Source organism: Trachinotus anak, unplaced genomic scaffold, assembly GCF_046630095.1.
Source record: "Trachinotus anak isolate AG129_WGS33_773 ecotype Australia unplaced genomic scaffold, CSIRO_AGI_Tana_v1 ptg000021l, whole genome shotgun sequence".
NCBI classification, from domain to species: Eukaryota; Metazoa; Chordata; class Actinopteri; order Carangiformes; family Carangidae; genus Trachinotus; species Trachinotus anak.
The window spans coordinates 1,150,647-1,169,051 of NW_027273872.1; the positions used below are offsets into that span (position 1 = coordinate 1,150,647).

At 42.3% G+C, this 18,405-nt stretch overlaps 2 protein-coding genes across 5 annotated transcripts; one reads left to right on the plus strand and one right to left on the minus strand.

The window, feature by feature from the left end:
• Positions 1–1,108: 1,108 nt before the first annotated feature.
• LOC139605833 (phospholipase A and acyltransferase 4-like) lies at positions 1,109–7,294 on the plus strand. 3 transcript variants are annotated; one of them, XM_071457673.1, is made up of 5 exons: positions 5,108–5,182; positions 5,501–5,624; positions 6,272–6,543; positions 6,993–7,162; positions 7,193–7,294. In XM_071457673.1, exons 1-4 carry the CDS (start codon positions 5,180–5,182, stop codon positions 7,122–7,124), a joined length of 531 nt encoding a protein of 176 aa, XP_071313774.1. In that variant the 5' UTR covers positions 5,108–5,179; the 3' UTR covers positions 7,125–7,162; positions 7,193–7,294. The 3 variants fall into 3 exon arrangements, with proteins under 3 accessions (XP_071313775.1, XP_071313774.1, XP_071313773.1); XM_071457674.1 differs by having other exon boundaries at positions 1,109–5,182; positions 5,504–5,624; positions 6,993–7,294; XM_071457672.1 differs by having other exon boundaries at positions 6,993–7,294.
• A 1,272-nt stretch (positions 7,295–8,566) lies between these two features.
• On the minus strand, positions 8,567–17,879 carry scyl1 (SCY1-like, kinase-like 1). 2 transcript variants are annotated; one of them, XM_071457670.1, is made up of 18 exons: positions 17,604–17,879; positions 16,819–16,959; positions 15,645–15,767; positions 15,309–15,535; positions 15,059–15,149; positions 14,737–14,892; positions 14,237–14,395; positions 13,903–14,010; positions 13,557–13,670; positions 13,310–13,465; positions 13,020–13,208; positions 12,349–12,424; positions 11,971–12,168; positions 11,660–11,808; positions 11,434–11,508; positions 10,952–11,272; positions 10,430–10,508; positions 8,567–10,163 (listed from the first exon to the last, which is right to left on the minus strand). In XM_071457670.1, exons 1-18 carry the CDS (start codon positions 17,709–17,711, stop codon positions 10,039–10,041), a joined length of 2,595 nt encoding a protein of 864 aa, XP_071313771.1. In that variant the 5' UTR covers positions 17,712–17,879; the 3' UTR covers positions 8,567–10,038. The 2 variants fall into 2 exon arrangements, with proteins under 2 accessions (XP_071313771.1, XP_071313770.1); XM_071457669.1 differs by having other exon boundaries at positions 11,419–11,508.
• Between the last annotated feature and the right edge of the window lie 526 nt (positions 17,880–18,405).

An 18,405-nucleotide genomic window follows, 5' to 3' on the forward strand; every position in this document is an offset into this window, starting at 1 on the left:
GCCTCACAACCAAAAACACTAAACTGTTAGCTTGAGAAGGAGAAGACAATCACATCAGACCTTATTCATGAACTGTTAATACGCAAAATATTAGATTTTGACAAATAGTTAAAAGTGGAACCCTCTGTCTTTTTCTGAGAACCAGCTTTGTTTGCCTTTATCTGGACCAGCTGGACATAGTTTTGGGATGCTGCTTGTGTGTGGAGCGTTTGGCTTCAGCTGGACATTATTGCAACCAGTTCCAAATACTTTCCACACTTCTTCTCTCTCTCTCCGGATGTCTGCCTCTGACAGGCTCTTGTGAAGTGGATCCTGTCTTCCTGATGTTGGGCAGCTCATCAGTTGGACTCCTGACAGTCTGTGATCAGAATTATATCCAATCTCAAATTTGAATGTCAAACCAGTGGCTGGTCAATTTACCTGGCACAAACCGCAGCACCGTTATGAAGACAAAGGAACATGGTTTATCCAACTTAACTGAAAAGAACCGATCGAGGTAAGAAGTGCAGCAAGGTCAGTAAAAAGTGCAGTAAATATAGCACAGCTGTATATTTTCAATTTATATCAAAAACTAGTGAGTGAGGATACAAACTGTCACCTTCCCACAGTTTAGCCACACAGTGGCACGCTAGATAATCATCATGTGCATTTTGCCTCAAACCAGGTAGAGCTGTGCTCACCTGTGACAGTGTTTTACCTGCGCACCGGCGACTGGAGACGGAGTCATATTGTTTTCGGGTTGTTATACGTATGTGTGTCCTTCTGTCGGTCTGTCCCATTCTCACAGACACGAGACAGGTCCTCAAGGATGACTGATTAGATTTTGGGAATCAAAGGTCAAAGTTCAAGGTATGTGTGACCTCACACTGTCCTTGACACACTACAAACAGTTTTTAGCCATTACCCAAGACTTCACACAGCAATTATGACAAAAGTTCACACAAATGAGAAATATTTTATTTGACCCTGGATAAACAGAAATGTGAGGATTTCTGAGGCTGGTAACTCCAGGTACAGGTGGTAAAGTACGCAGCAGCTGGGGCAGCAGGAACAGCAGGCGGGGCATTAGGAGCAATCGCAGGAGGGACAGTTAGAGGAGCCGCTGCTTTGGCACTTTATATCAAGAAAATGCTTCCTCAGTTTCTTCCTCCTCCTCCTCCTGAACGTATTCCTCGGTCAGTAGCATATTCAATGACATACATGGAATAATATGAAAAATATGGTGTAATTTCCAAGTGTGTTTATTTGTTTCAATTTGTTTTTGATGTAAATTCATTCATAAGTAGCTACTCTGTGAAAACAATATGTTTTAGAAACATATTTTACTTCAGTATTCAGACTCTTTGAGATGTTTCCACACCTTGACTGGCGTCCACCTGTGGTAAACTCAAAAACCAACCAGAGACAGGACTGTGTCGAGGCAAGGGAAGCATCAAAAAGATTCTGCATTGAAGGTTCACAAGAGCACAGAGGCCTCAGTAGTTCTCACACTCTCCCATGTCTCCAGTCAGAATAACGCAGCACAGTTCCTGAGCCAAACCAGGACATTAGCTAACGGCTGCTGATTTTGACAACACCTTGATTTTCAGTTTCAGTTTTGGTTGTTTGGATACTTTGATTAATTTCCGTCAGTTTACTTCCTGTCTTTGTCTTGTTACCCCCAGTATCCTGCGCTCCACAGTTCCCCAGTTGTTTCCTGCTTCTCAGTTTTGCCTGAATTTTGCCTCCTCTTCATTTCACCAGTTTTGTTTCACAGTTCAACAGGATAATCAAATAACCGCCTGTTGTTGTTTAATACCTGAAAGTGAAAAGGCCAAAAGACACAAGGACCCTTTTCCTGCTCGGTGATAAATTGATCTCCTGTCACATGTTTCATATTCCACACAGGGGGTGGAGCTTCATCCGTGGGCAGGTACGAGTTTACCTCATCTGGCAGACAGCAGCCGGAGGACCAGGGTGTCTCCACCTCCTGTCCCTTCGTTTCCTGGAACATTTTTTCATTTTCACCGACAGAGGCAGAGACAGAGACAGAGTCAGAGACAGAGACAGAGACAGAGTCAGAGACAGAGACAGAGGCAGAGACAGAGACAGAGTCAGAGACAGAGACAGAGACAGAGTCAGAGACAGAGTCAGAGACAGAGACAGAGACAGAGTCAGAGACAGAGACAGAGACAGAGACAGAGTCAGAGACAGAGTCAGAGACAGAGACAGAGACAGAGACAGAGACAGAGTCAGAGTCAGAGTCAGAGACAGAGACAGAGTCAGAGTCAGAGACAGAGACAGAGACAGAGACAGAGTCAGAGTCAGAGACAGAGACAGATTTAGATTTAGCTGCTTCACTGCAGTCGAGGGAGAGGACGTTTTCTTGTCTTTTTCCAAGAGGATTCTGTGACGAAGTTTTGTTCAGCCTCAAATAAAAAGACATTCAACAGCCAAACTAAAGTTCCTGCGTGGCTCTGTCACGGGGAAGGCCTCACTCCTGCAGGTAAGAAATGAGCTGACACTAAATCATTGAACTTGTCAAATTGAAACCGATTGAAACGGATGAAACGATTTTTTGGGCACAGTTGACACAGAGACCAGGAAAAGGTCGTTTTTTCTTTTTTGAGTAAAAACCGAAAAATAGCTGGATCCCGTTATAACCATGGATGTGTGTTAATAACGGGACGTTTTGTCTGTGGACAAAAATGTGCTGTTGGTTTCAGTTTCACTGGTGGGCGGGGCTTTAGCGCCTCTGTGCTTCTGATTGGCTACTGCCTTCTATCCACGGGCTACACACGAGCAGGCTCCACAGGATCAAAGGCCAGGATGACCTTTAACCTTTAATTACTGATCGTTCAAATGGAATAAGAAAAAACATTTTAGGTTATTATGGGTCAAAAAACAAAATTTGGCCCATGTGTTGCACATCCCAATAAAAGCATAATAAAAATCATTATTCAGTTATACTCATCAATTATTTGCAGCTAAAGGGCATTTTCTTCTGTCTGTCTATCTTTGTTTTGCAACATACTGTATATATTTATATTTGTATGTTGTCACTATTAACAGTCAATTATGATCAATTTGAACATGTATTGTATTGGCAAAAACAGTTATTCCTATACTAATTGTAGAATGAAGTTTGACTTTGATGGTATAGATTACTGCATGTAGATATGAAACTGTGAATCTCAGATAATAGAATTTCAAAACAATACATCAGTGAACAAGCAATGTTTTATTTTGTGTTTTTATTCATTAGATCAATCATAATAAGTATATGTCTGGTAGAGACCATAACACAGAGTGAATTTACACTCAATCCTACAGCATCGTTGGGTGGGGGAGGGGTACTTGACTGCAACCACTAGCAATAAGATTCTTGTAAAATCTACTGATATTTAGCAAAATGTAAAACAATGAAGTTGAGGCTTTGAAAAAAAATTCAAAAATTCTATATATTGCAGGAATGAATGTGCTGGGACTTACATGATCCTGCTGCATTTTCTGAATAGTCTCCTCAAGAACCCCTCAGCTCTGGGGAAATATCCACAGGCCATCATTTTGTAGGAGGGGGCATTGGAGGATAGAGCCAGAGCTGACATTTGTGTCAGACGTGTAGTTGTTTTAAACATCTCCAAACTGTTGTGACATTTTTAAAGTGTAAACCATGACAAAAGCCAAGAGTGACTGGTGTGAATGCATGAAATGAGTGTTTCATGTACCGACTGTATACGTACTATATAGGCATTTGAATTTGCTCATTCAAATCACCTGTAATGATAACATGACTCAATAGTTCAGAAGACTAGACTAGCAATTAGCTCAGCTAACTACCTCAGGATGTTAATTTTGTTGTTTCTGAAAAATGTCACTTACTTTAGAAAGCTTCAAAAGCCCAAATCCAAATTATTAGAGGCATCAAGTAAACAGGCTGTGAGAATATAAAAATGTACCCCTGTTTAACTAGTCAGTAAAATCCAGATTGAGGCTTTGCAACATATAATGCAATAACACATTGGACTGAAGCTGAAGCTAGTGCATGGTTGCAGAAAATCAAACATTTGAAGTTATGAATACTGCACCATGACTTTATACAGACATTACAAGCAGAGTCTTTCTTCAGTGTGTTTCAGGTCAAAAATCACACTCTGCACAGGACACGTTATACTGAACTGTACATCTGTGCTGCGGCTGCTGCAGCATCCTGATATCAATACTCAGTGAAGAACAAGTCCCAAAAACAAGAATGAGACACAACAATGTATAATAACACACTAAAGGCAAAGGCACACATAAGGAAACCACAGCAATGTCAGTGGATTAAACATTATTATTGTGGATGTGGATTGTGGATGATGCTGGTGGGTCAGGTGCAGGACAGAGCTGCCGGCAGGATTTTGAAGTATCTCCATGTTGGTGTGAGTGTGAGCGGTAATACTGCAAAAATAGAAAGTGAAAGACAACTTGTGTTTTCATAAATGAAGCCACACTAATGATGAATGTAGCTGTCTTGTCAAAGTTTGCTCTGACAGACATGTTAGTATGGACTTTGTTTGAGTTTTGATTGTTTGGACTTTTTGGTTCATTTCCTGTTTTATTTTGACGTTGCCTCCTCATGTCTCACGTCGGTTTACTTCCTGTCTTTGTCCCGTTTCCTTCCAGTGTGATTGTCTTTGTCAGTTCATCTCTTCTGTTCTGTTCTGCTGTGCGACCTGCTTTATTTCCTTGGTGAAATAAATGGCCTTTTTTACTCCAACTACCGCTTTTACGTTGTCTGCATTTGGGTCCTCAGCTCCACCTTCCATTTGTGTCACATACCTACAACCAATTTATTGTAAACCAGCAGCTTGAGGAGCTACAGGCCGCAGCACAGCCTCAGTGTTACCACAGCATCACTCACTACAGTGGCTGCCACACAACAGTCCACAGGAACATCCTCGTATTCACACTGTAACACCCAGCGCCTGCTTACTTCGAGGAGTGACGTCATCAAGCAATAGCTCCTCACCTTTTGGTGAATCTTACAGGCAAAAATAGTTTCAAGGAAAACTGAAGGAAGGAAACTTTGTTAGCTACTTGCTAATCTCACCAGCTCTCAACCTCTTTTTTGTAATATCTCTTATTGATTTGTTCCTTCAGGAGCTGATTGTGTCAAACAGTCAAACATCCGAGAACACAAGCAACAGCTGGAACTATGGTGAGTAAACCCAGTCAAGCATAGAAAACTAGAGAGCACTCATAGATACCTCTGGTCACACAACCTTTTGTTATTTAGTTTAACATAAAATGGTGAGAATTGTCTTTATTAATTCAAGTTAAGTAAAGTAAACCATGAGAAAAGAGACGGAAAGAGAACTTGATAAAACATGAGCAAATAGAGGCACACAGGAAGAAGGATTTTCATCACTATAGAAAAATATTCACACCATCTAGATGAAAATGCTGCAACATCTGGCACCTGAATTAAAATTATTTGTCAAATATATTAATTTCTTGCTTCATAATTTTTTCTGAGGAGCCAGAGCTCGGTGACTTGATTGAAATCTTCAATGTGAACATTCCCTCTTTGACGTTGCTAAGTTACGAGCACTGGGCGGTGTACGTTGGAGGTGGATATGTCGTCCACATGGTGAACCTCGGTGAGTCACTTCTTTACCGTCTCTGCAGAGTCTGGACCTTCACTTAGCAGCCAACACACGGTGCTGTCCACACTTCTGCTGCCTCTCTGCTGGCGTTCTTCCATCCTCACACGTTTATTATGAGCGCGCGAGTGTGTTCACACTGACAAGTATGGCAACATGAAGTGCAGGGTAAGCACCTGAGTGATGCACTCAGTGGCAGTGGAGGGAAAAGCAGAAGGAGGAAATGCTGTTGGCACCACTAGCAGCCTGATTTCCATGTTCCACGACTTTAGGGTCACACACAGGTCGAGGGATCAGAGCCGCCGGCAGACAGTCGCAGGCACGTGTTGTGATTGTCATTTCAGTGAGCGCACAACAGCAACAGTAGTATTTGATTTGGGACAACACTACCCTGTCAGAATTCACACACTGTGCAAGTGAGTATACTGTGTACACAGTGTACTACATACGAGTATTACACTGAAGTATCCAGTTTGGGACACAGCATCTGATTATTCAGCTGATTAAACCAACTTATATTTTATTCAACTTTCATAAACTTTAATGAACAGAACTCAACAGCAAACATGCAAACTCATCATGAACCATGGTACAACCCTCAGAGCATATACCAACTCTAACTTATTTCTCTCTCTCTCCCTTAGGCTCAGGCAGCTTGTCCAGCTCGTCCAGTTCCTCCAGAGAATCTCAGTGTTACACTGGCAAAGTCAAGAGACAAAAACTGGAGGTTGTGGCCGACGGCCGTAAGTGGCGAGTAAATAACAAATGGGACAAAGCGCGCAAACCTCGGCCAGCCCAGGAAATTGTTGAAGAGGCCCTGTCATTGGTGGGTCAGGATATGAAGTACAGTGTCACCGAGTGGAATTGTGAGCACTTTGCCAACGAGCTACGGTACGGCAAACGCAGATCAAATCAGGTAGGTGGAAGGCAGATTCACAGTAGTCTATACCAATTATTATTATGTTGTTGTCTCTGAAGGTATTACTGTTGATTAGGATGTAACTTGTCGAGTTTTCAACAGCTTTTGAGTTAGTTTAAGCCTAACCAACAGCCACAGTTTGGTTAGGTTCAGGAAAAGGTCATAAATGCATTAATTTTATCAGAAATTCATTATTGAAACTCAGACCTGGGTCCAACCCCTGAGGGTGGAGGTGCAACTGGCCCTTGTTGCCTTGTTGACCTGTTCAGATCAACAGCCGAACAAGGACCACAACCTGAACCAAGTAGTTTTAGGTGAAAGATCAGAAAATGTTGTGTTGCTAATTTTAATACGAGATGAGCAATGAGAAAGACACTTGCAGAAACTGCGGCAAAAAAACCCATTTCTCTTTGTGTGTGTGTGTGTGTGTGTGTGTGTGTGTACAGGTGGCACGGAATACAGCAGCTGCAGTAGGAGGAATAATATATGGAGGAGTACTGACAATGGCTGCAGGACCAGTAGGGTTAGCTGGAGGAGTCGCAGCGTGGGCACTTTTCAAGCATATAACTTCAGATTAACTTCCTCAGTGTCCTCCTCCTCTTCCTCTTCCTCCTCTTCCTCCTCCTCCTCCTCCTCTTCCTCCTCCTCCTCCTCCTCCTCCTCCTCCAGCCTACTCAGGGAAATGCATGAAATAATAATTCATTCATAAGTAGCTACCCTGTGAAAATAAACAATATGTTTAACCATAGTTAATGAAATAGTTTTTCATTCAAAGGACATGTGTGGACCGTAAATAACCCCGACCTTCCATCAGGAAAAAAGTTAAACATCATAACATTAACTTGAAAATACAAAAAGTAAAATTAAGCGTAACTTACTGGGGTTGCAGAATAACAAAGTGCACATAGGTGCAGTCAAGTGTATCTTAAGTTGTACTGCTTACACATGCCATTAATACTCCCAAGTACTATAGTATACCAAGTATGAAATTAATATTACAGGAATCATACCACACTTTTTAGTATAAACAAAATACTTTTTATATTTAAATATTTAAAGTAACTTAATACTAATAACACCAAGAAAGCAATATAATGAAATACTCTTCAACGTGAGCTCTTTGGAACAGTCACGACCCTGGTATCTCTCTAAAAGTCTGAGGTGATACTAAAACATTTTTTTGTCTTTTTATGAAAAGCATCCCTGTGTCTGTGCCTGGTCAGTTTAGAAACACAACAGTTCCACATGTGGTGGCGACAGAGAGCAAGGACAACAAAGACAAAATATCAAATGTTGAAATGCTGAAATTGCTGATATTGTTTTATGAAAATATTTGTTGTTGTTTTATGAATATTTGCTTAATTTGAATTTGATGCCAACAACACGTTTCAAAAAAAGTTGGGACTGGGGCAACAAAAGACTGAAAAAGTTGTGTAATACAAAAAAAACACCTGGTGAATATCTCACAACTAATGAGGTTGATTGTCAACAGCTCAGTAGATGATCGGGTAGAAAGAGGCTCCAGAGAGGCCGAGTCTCTGCAGTGAAGATGGAGAGGTTCACCTCTCTGTGGGCAAACAGTGCAACAGTTTAAGAAAAATGTTCCTCAACATAAAACTGCAAAGAATCAGTGAGTTTCAGCCTCTATGGTTCCATCTTCACACCTTAGTTAAAACAAACATATTGCCCCTATCTTGACTATTATTAATACATTTTATGATTAGAAAATATATGTTTATTGCTAGTAATTACTATAGAAGTATGGTAAGAATAAAAAAAATACATCCATGGTTTCCCTTAAACTGATATTTAATTTGTAACATACAAACATTTGTATTTGCCTGTTTTACATTCTGTCCAGTAGATGTCGTACTTTTCACACCCCACTGTCCTGGAACAGCTCAGGGCTTCATGAGGCCTCCTTCCACCATTAGTTAACAGCTCACCTGTGAACCAGCTTTGTGCGTTTTACCAGCTGAGGTCATGCATTATTTTTGATTTTAATTGTGGTTATTTAGAAGTGAGAGGATGAGCTAAAACAGAAACAGTCCTCTGATGTAAGGAAGGAACGTAGGTTTTATTTTACAATAGCTCACATGCTACATGATTTGGAAACATCACCTCCAGCCTTCTTCAGAATAATGCAGCATAAGTTCCTGACCTGACCTCCACAAACCAGGACATTAGCTCCGATGATAGCGGCTGCCGATTGTGTCAGCTGGTTTATCTTTACAGCATTTTGTATTGTAACACTCAACCGAACAACACCATCTCTAACAGGAGCTATGGGGTCAACTGAAATGTTTGATGGAAACAGAATTTGCTGGTTTGAGACATCTCAGGTCCACTTCTGAAATTTTCCGCTGAAATTGGGGGTTTTCCTTGGACGTGATCCTACAGAGATCTGTAATTAAATAAAGGCACAAATAAAAGAGTAAAAGAAACTTCTCCATTACCCAGACCACACCCAATATTGACTAAAATAACAGATGGGAAAATGTTAACATCCTCAAATGATCCTAAAGGGTTTTGGTGAGATCTTTTGGATTATACAGGTACAAAGGTATAACAAGAATTTCAAAATAAAACTCTGATTTCATAAACCCTCCACCATGGCACTACACCTCATGGGACACACAGGAAACGGCAAAAAATGATTTTCCCTTGAAACCAGCTTCTACTTAACAAAGTATTTCCAAGGCCCAGCTGCTCTGTTATGTGTCTGCAGTGCATGGTTCTCATTTACAGACCTGACACCGGTCCAATGACTCATCTGTCAGGCCAGGTCAGTACAGTAAGATACAGTGTTGTATGTGCAAAGTAAACTCAGCACATTTGTAATTTCGTGCCACGGTTGGAGCGTGTTAGGCTGCACAAATACACAAGTGCATGCATGGACTGATTTTACACCTTAAATCTGTAATTAAGTGAAAGCTGAACTAAAACATTCATATCCACTGTGCGTGTGTGTGTGCACGTGCACTGAAAAACATGAAATTCTGTTATATATGTTTATGTTTTTTTAAAAAGTGTTGTTTCTTCGTGTCATTTTAAGACAAGATGCATCATTTATATACATTTACTTTACATCTGCAACTTTATGAGTAATGAAAAAAAAACAACCAGAGAGTGACATGTTGTTAAATCACTTCTTCTGTCAGGGCTGCTGCTCTGTGCTGCTTCGTGTCTCTCTGGGTTTTGTTTTCCACTCTTATGTCTCTGCTCTTGTTTTCCTTTGTCTCAGCTCTTGGATCCACAACATTGATTCATAAATCACTGGATTGCTGCTTTTCCACTCATCTGTCAGTTCTTTAAACTGAGCTGAGATCATCTACTCAGCAGAAGCAACTTTTCACAGTATCTCTACTAACACGTCTTTCTGGTCCTTTACTTGTGGAATGTCGAGCGTCCATCTACTGCTCTAGGATCTGTGACTGCAGTCCATGTTCCTCCCTCTCCATCCCCACCCTCATCTCTCCGTCTGGACCCTCGTCAGTCCAGCTTGCGTGCGCCCAGTTTGAGAGGACCTTTAGCAGCTTTGCGCTCTGCCCGTTTCGCCTCCAGCTCTTTCCTCCTCTCCTCCCGTTTCTTCTTGGACAGCTCGGCCTTGCTGAGACCTGGGCAGCAGTAAAAACAGGCAGATCAACACACAGACACAGTACATTGGTGGTCAGCTCACAAGAATACACAGACTAAGCTAAAGTGCCGAGGTGCAGTGATGGGACAAACGCCAGTGAAGTTACATCATGAAATATAAACACAGAATTTGGATTTTTGTTTTTTAAATGCCAGAGTAAGTGTAAATGCAACAGGCACCATCTGTTTGCAGCTCGTTCTGAGACATTACAGGGTCTCGTTTCTGATGAGTGCAGCTGAGACTTACCCTGGCTTCCATCCACTGACTCCCAGCTCTCCTCCGTTCCCCAGTCTCCCGTTGCCTCTGCACTCCAACCATCTCCAGTCTGACAAGGAGAAAACACTGAACTGAAATCCTTACTGTCAAGAAATCCCTGACTAATTATTTTTATTATTTCATGTTCATGTTCTCTTGACCTAGAGATCAACTTCTCATCAAGAGAATGTTTGAGAATGTCTAGTTTCACCACATTTAAAGGAAGGTTATTTTTATCCTCATCGTCCTCCTGCCTCTGTCGTTTAAAATCTGATGATCATCTAATGTTTACAGTTACATACATTTCATCACAGTCTTTTTTCTCAGAGACAACATGAATAGTTTACTCTGTAGACTGGAAGACTTTAAACCTGTAAAACAGATGAATAAGGATGCAGGTTTTTGTTTCCTCACTTTCAAGAGTCACAATTCCTCACACACTATTAATGTCAGACACAAATTTAATCCGTCTGTCTCTTGTCCTTCTGTCTTGTTGCCTCCCTCTGTCCTCACCGTGGTGGCCGCTGTGCTCGCCATGTTTCTCTGGGACACGCTGGCAAACAGGTCGTTCTGACCGGCTCCCTTTGGTGTGTTGCCGCTGTCCCAGTTGTACTCGCTGGCCAACCGCACCCCTTCAGGCAGGGGGAGTGTCTCATTGGCCAAGGTTGTGTCTGTCTCCTCCTCTCCCCAGTCGTTGCCCCAGCCCTCCTCCCCCGCAGAGCTCTGACACTGGCCTTCCTTCTCGTTGGACCAGCTGTCGTCAGCGTCCCAGCCTGAGCTGCTCCAATCAGAGCTCTGCTTTTTCACTGTCATGGAGGACGACGACCGACCAACCTAAACAGTGGAGAGATGATAAAAGGTTGAAATAAGACAAACTGAAATTGTATAAAAAGATAAAATTTTAATTACACAAAGAACACTAAACACTCCATAGAGTTTCCACAGACAGGTGGGTAATGATCCACAGTCAAGGCTCATACTCCTCTGTCACTGGCCTTCTTTTTGGATGCTGCCATTCCTGACCAGTCCGTGTTCCAGTCATCAGGCTCTGTTTGAGTTTTCTCTGACTCCTGTGATGCAAAAAAACAATTTATTTGGATTTGAAATTACAATTTTATATATATATATATATATATATATATATAACATAATTCACACACACAATGTGTCTGAATAATAATTAGCAATTTTCCCCTTCAGTGAGAAGCGGTGAAATCTGACCTCCAAACTTCCCCAGTCCTCCTCATCATCCCAGCGGTCTCCTATTGGCTCATCATCATTGTCCTCTACTTCAAGAGTCTGTGATTGGTTGGCATGACTAGAGACAGCATGGTCACTCAGAGAGGCTTGTGGAGTTTTATCTTCAGAGCCTGAGCATGAAAGAAAACAAGATAAAGTTTCAGACATGACTGAAAGACTTCATCAGCCCTGGTTACATAATACCTGGATCAGATTTTAGACCCAAATAAAAACACAGAGTGAAAACATCTTTTTCTTCATGACTCCTAATGAATCAGATTTGATGGCTCTACCAGGTGCCGGTGCTGCGTCAGTGGCAGTGGTAGGGCTGGTGGTGTTGGTCGGCCCACTCCCCTCAGCTGCTGCACCTCCTTCTGTCCCCGGAGTGTTGCGGATCAGCTTAGACGTTAGCGAGGACATGCCAGTCACGGCCCAGCCGGCCCAGCCAGAAGAGGCACCAGCAGCCTGAGCACATGACGCTACATCCTTTTCTGCAGGACGGACGAGAGAGAGCAGTTCAAGTTTTTAGTTTTGTGTCCATTTCTATGTGTCGCATATGTGTTTGCTTTCCTTTCCCCTGAAACAGAGCAAGGTCAACGAATATATAACATCAAACATAAGACATTAAAACACAGAGCACACTTTGCAACTCAGTGTAATATGGTACATACCTATATCAGCCAGCTTGGTAGGGTCTTCTGACACAGTCTCCAGCTTGGAAAGGAAACTCTTGATGGCTTTGAATGCCTGACAAAGAGGAACACAACAGAAACACATCAGTGTAGTCCAGTAACAATAAAAATGATCTACAGAGGACAAACACCAGGATACAAGACTGAATTCATGAACCAGACAGAGACTCTACTCTTGTTTTACTCTTAAATAACCTTGACTGTGTTTTCTCTTCTCTGTTTGTTATAATGGAAGCTGTGGTTGTAGTGACCAGGCGTCACTGTTCTCTCTTTTTCTGCTACAGTCTTTGGTTGCAGCACTTTCTGCTTATCTCGCTGCAAGAGGAGTCAATAAGGATCAGCCTCTGAATCTCAGCAGAACCACATATGTTTTCCTTCTTGTTTAAAGAAGACAGGGAGGCTGATGTGCTATACAGTGTTAATATATTGTGTTACTGTTAGGGGTAATACACAAGAGTACTCATCACATTACTGCATTTACCACCACCTTGCTCTTGCATGTTCTTCAATACTTGTAATTAACTAGTAGCTTGAATCTTTCTTTACTATCTAATATGAGCCACAGCCACTAGAAGTGAATGAGGAATTTTGCTGCTCATGAATAATAATCTATGTACTCTACGTTCAGTATTAAGTAATGTCACATGTACCTGGTCCCTGACGCTCTTATCAGGGTCAACAGTAATAGCACAGAGGGTGGGGAGGATGCGGGCAGCGATCTCTGTTACGCTGTAGTAGTTGTGTGTGGCGGCGAAGCCCAGCACACCAGCGGAGCGCGACGCTGGGAACGGATCTTTAGTAGCTCGTGAGAAGGCAGAAATCAGAACACGCTGTCGAGTCTGTGAAGAGAAGATAACCAGATTTAACCAGCAGATTCTTTACTGAACTGTGGTTCAGGTGTGCTTTTTTTGTGTTGCACAGTGGCCTGAGTGTGTGTTACCCCAGCATTGAGGTAGGAGGCGATCTTGCCCAGGCAGACAGTGGTGTTGCACCGGATTGGGCCTTGTTCATCTCTGGCCTGCAGCCGGGCAAAGTGACGCATGAGCTCCTGGTTCAGGTTGGTCTCATTCAGTTTGGGAGCCAGCAGCAACATGGACTGGAGGGAGAGAGGAAGGAAAAGAGGAGATCTAGTACACAGGTAATCTGTGATGACACCTCCTGGTTTGTGGTTGTGCTGAGCAAACTACCTTAACGGTCTGTTCTCTGATGGCCGGGTTGGTGTCTGTGAAGCCGTGAACAACGTGAGGGAAAATCTGTGAGTTGACTGCTGCCTCGTTCAGATACTGAATGAACTGCTCCATCTGAGAGACAGAGACACACACAGAAAGAAGGAAGAATGTTAGAATAAATTAATGTTTTTGCCTTTTAACTCGGGCTAACAAACAGCACAGGTGGATAAAATCTCTTGCTCATCGATTTTATTTTATCCTGCTTTCTACTGTTGTCTTTCTCTCTTGGCTATAAAAAAAGAACCAGTAATAGTCTGCGCTGGATCAATAAGGGTGTGGATAAGATAAAGTGGTAACCACACACCTGCTGCAGCAGTCGTATCCTCATGGCTCGGTCTGTAGAGGAAAACATCTTGACGATGACAGGGATGATCTTCTGTTGGTATTCTTCTGCTGAAAGGAACTTCCCCACCTGGCACACAGACAGATGGAAATGAGGTCAGAGAGATTTAAGAAAGTGGGTACAGGTGTAACTTCCAAATAGAGCCTGAAACAAAGTGTGCACTGAGATACTGATGCAAGTATAATCACATCTTACTCTGACTTAGTTTGGACAATGGTTTTGTTAATGTTTTACTTAGGAAAGGATCTGACAGGCCTGGAGATTCACTGGTGTAGCATTTGATATTTCGATTTACCTTGAAGAGCGGTGTGAGGACCACAGCACCTGCATTGCCAAACTCGAAGGCGGTCAGCAGCTGAGGCAGAACTTTGTGTTTACAGAAGTCTTCGGGGAAGTTGTCCAAGTTTTCACTCAGATCCTGGAAGAACTGCTGCTTTTCTGCTGGCTCCTTGATCTAGATATGGAGAATTTAGGGACACACTTTGAATTCTACTGATATTATATCATTGATTACACACAATAATCATTTATTATGCTGTAACAATAAGACTTGATCTTCACAATTTTAAAAGGTTTCTAAGAAACACATTAATCAAATAAATGCTAGGACTGTAGTATAGTATAGTTTCCAGTGCTGTGAGACAGCAAAGGTTAATGCTAAACCACGTAGACCCAGAATAGTTCCACAAGAATCTGATCAATTTCTGTCTTGTGATTTAGTACTTTAGGTTGTGAGTAAACTGTGGGCTCTGATTGTAGCTCTGAGGTCTTAGTTGTGTCTTTAAGTCTGTGGACCTGTATCTCCTCCAGGAAAAGGTTGCTCTCCACAAAGCTGTTGCTGAGGAATCCCCCTGGGGCTCTGCAGTTCTGGAGAAAGCGTGCTGGGTTGGGCCGAGCCCGGGGGTTGGCCCCCACCAGCTCACAGTAATGAGGGACCAGAGCCTTGGGGATCTGTGAGCACAAAGGAAATAAGACAAGAACACAACCCTGTGAACAACACTTCTCTAGGTCACAAGCAAAGATTCCTTCTGGCAGACTCAAGCAATTTATATCTTTAGCATCATCTGACATCATCGCAAGGCAAGTTTCCATCCAACTGTTTTTCAGGGTGACGTACCTTTCCCAGTGAACGAAGGGAGGAAGTGCGAGGTAGTGGCCCATTGAACACTTCCCAGATCAGGCAGCCGAGCCGCCACACCTCCCCTGCCCTGCAGCAAAATACAAACGTTACAACAGAAAACTAGGCAGTGACGAGTTACTTCAGTCATGGTCCTAAGAACCTCCTCTGTCATTTCTGCACTTTCTACAAATATTTTCATTTCTTCTAATGTAAAATATTATTGTCCTGACCAACACCCCTCTCTTACCATTTTTCTCCACTGCTGTTGGACATCTCTGGTGGGTCATATTTCTCCATGTCTGGGTAAACAGCCTTTGGAGCAGGGAGTGAGACCCCACTTGGGTCACCCTGCTCAGGAACCACATGGTCAAGGGCCCCTAGCTTCCATTCTCCAGCTCGATCCACAAAAACAGCCCACACGCCCAAGTTGTTATGGAGAAGGTGGCAGTCAATGACCAGGAAACTCAGTGCTTTCTGTGAGAGGGGGCAAACGCCAGATGTAAAGTAAACAGTTAAACAGCAAGAGAGGGCTTGAAGAGGATGAACTAAACTATGACCAGCTGGCACACTGTCCCATCCTTACCACTATCTGGTGCAGTCCCCAGGAGATCTCCAGCTCCCCTGCTCCACCCTTCTCTGCCTGGGCCTTTAGGTGCACTGCCAGAGGTGTCACCTGCTCAGTTACCACGTACAGGCTTTTCTCTGTCTGTAACAACCACAAGCAAGATTAACTATTATTTCATGGCTGTTTTATTGAACACTGCAAAAACAATGAAATAAAATGCCGAATGAAAGGATTAATGTAATATCGCAGCTATTTTAAAAACAACAAACAAACAAACAAAAAAACTAACACATTTTATATTTACACACACACAGATGACAATAGCAACTAAAATTGTATGTTAAAATTGCATTGTGTAACACATGTTAATATATAAGTGTAATTACCAGAAATAAATCAATACACAGTAAAACAGTCTTTAGATATTGACTTTTGTGATATTTGAATTAATACTCTTTTAATCACCCATTTATAAAATATAAAAGTGTTTCAGAAAACAATGAGCAATATGGTTTTATCAACATAGGTTTTTATTTCAAGGTAATAAAAGTTAGTACTGAGTTATTACCTGGAGAACACGGCCATGTACAAACAGTAACATTTTAAAAGGCTTTATGGCAGGATTCATACTGAGCTAAGGAATTGAGCAACTTCATAGCTGCCGCTCAGTTTCAGGCAGTGTGATCAATGGGAAGCATCTTCAGAATTTTGAATACGTACAAACACAAATGAGGAAGGAGACACTTAATACATAGGTCGGTTTTATTTCAAACTCTTTCAAATTCTTTTGGCAAATCATGTCATAGACGCACCACTTTCAAGTGCATAACAGAAACCTAATGATCTGATGATCGATTTATACTCGTTAAGCACAAAAACTGAGGAAACAGTGTAATAATCTGCATACAGTATATTTTACACTACTGACTACAACTAATGTACAAATAGTCAAGAACTTTAGTGGCATATTCACACTCACCTCCATCTGAACGTAAACCGGCAGAGAAAAGCAGATGGTGGAGATGAGACACAGCTAATTATATTATAGTTTAATGACAAAACAAGGCTGCTCACAAGTGTGCAACATGTCACAAAGCAGGCTCAATGACCCTTTCCTTTACACATTACAGGCAATGTCAGTGTGTATGAGTAATGACAGCAGGTGCAACTTAACACACAAAAGCACACATACCTCTAATCCATCCACATAGGCCAGGATGTTGGGGTGACGCAGGGTCTTCATACGCTTGAAGGCAGCCTTGGCAAGCTGGGTCTGCTGCTCTGTACCCTGTGCTACCTCGTACACAAACACAGACACCGGCTCTCCACCGGTCTGAGGAGACATGTTGGGGTAAAATAAATCACTAACATAAATCGACATGAAAAAACTCTAAACATTTGTGCTTTATGTAATAAAAGCAGAGTTGAAAAAGTTGAAAAATCAAATCTAGTCACAGCCCTACATCATATTCAAAGGACTTGATTCAGGATGATGGAAACAGGAAGCTGCTGCTTGGCTGTCATTATGTGGCCCTGCAGTGATGGGGATGACTCTGACTGTCTACTTTCTGCTCCTCAGCGATAATAACTGATACAGCAGGTTAGGTGAGGAGCTGCCAGAGCAGAGGGACGACACCTTTGTTCATGCGATGAAGCATTAGCCTGAACACGACTGACATGAGTGCTGTTAACTTGGCTAAAACCAGGTGACGTGGCGAGAAATACGTGTCTGTCTCAGCGGGTAAACAAAGCCTGAGCTCACATCGTTAGCGAAAACAGAGCAACCAGAACATTAAAATCAGTACTGACATCTACTCAGCCAGACAGGAGAGACAAATACAGGCATACTGGACTTGTAACCACACCAGTATAACAACGGGCAACGTATCTAAAAGCTAACTAACAGACAGGCCTCCCCAAAGAAGCTAGCTAACGCTAACCGCTAGCGAAGGGTCGGCAGCGGTCTTCCTCTTTTACCTTTCGCTTTCCCCGATGTAGAGTCCATATCCCAGACTTTTCTTGGGTGTCTGGAAGAATTTCATAGGCAAAGTCTTTGACAGGATCCCTGGCAAAAAAGGACCACATCTCCTCTTTCCTCCACACCTCATCAAACACTCACAGCGACCGAAGAACAACACAGACTGCTGGAAGAGGCTAGCTAGCAAATGGCACGGATGCGAAATGGCTCCGTGGGAACTCTGTTCCCGCCCTTTGGTTCCACAGCAGGCTGGTGTCAGTAAACGTAATCAAATTCATTATTCAATAATTCAGAGATATTCTTTGAATAAGAAAGTAATTTACATCAGATTCAATGCAGATAAATTCCTTTCAATGGCTCGTTGAAGTTACAATCTGAAACCTCACATGTTAGAAATAGGATTTTTCTTTGTAACAAAGGATAAGAGTTGTTATTCGTTGCCTTTGGAGATCCTGAGAACTGGAGACAGTAACGTGACAAACAGAAGAAAGCAAAGGGCAGATGAAAGTGGATCATCACCAGAAACGTGGGAGTTATTGTTTAAGTGAAACTTTTGTATTGAATCTTCTCTAAACATGGGCAAAGAGGACAAAGGGGTTGAGTTAACCTCACTGAACTTTGTTTTCACCTACATAAATGAAAATGTATAGGAGACTTCAGCTGACCTACATCTTGTAACCTGACCTTATAAACTGAGCCAATATATTCGTTATTCCTCTACATAGCAGGACAGGCCTAAGTGACCCGACCAGTGATCAGAACTGTCTGTTGCCTATTTGCAGAGCCATACCAGACTATGGA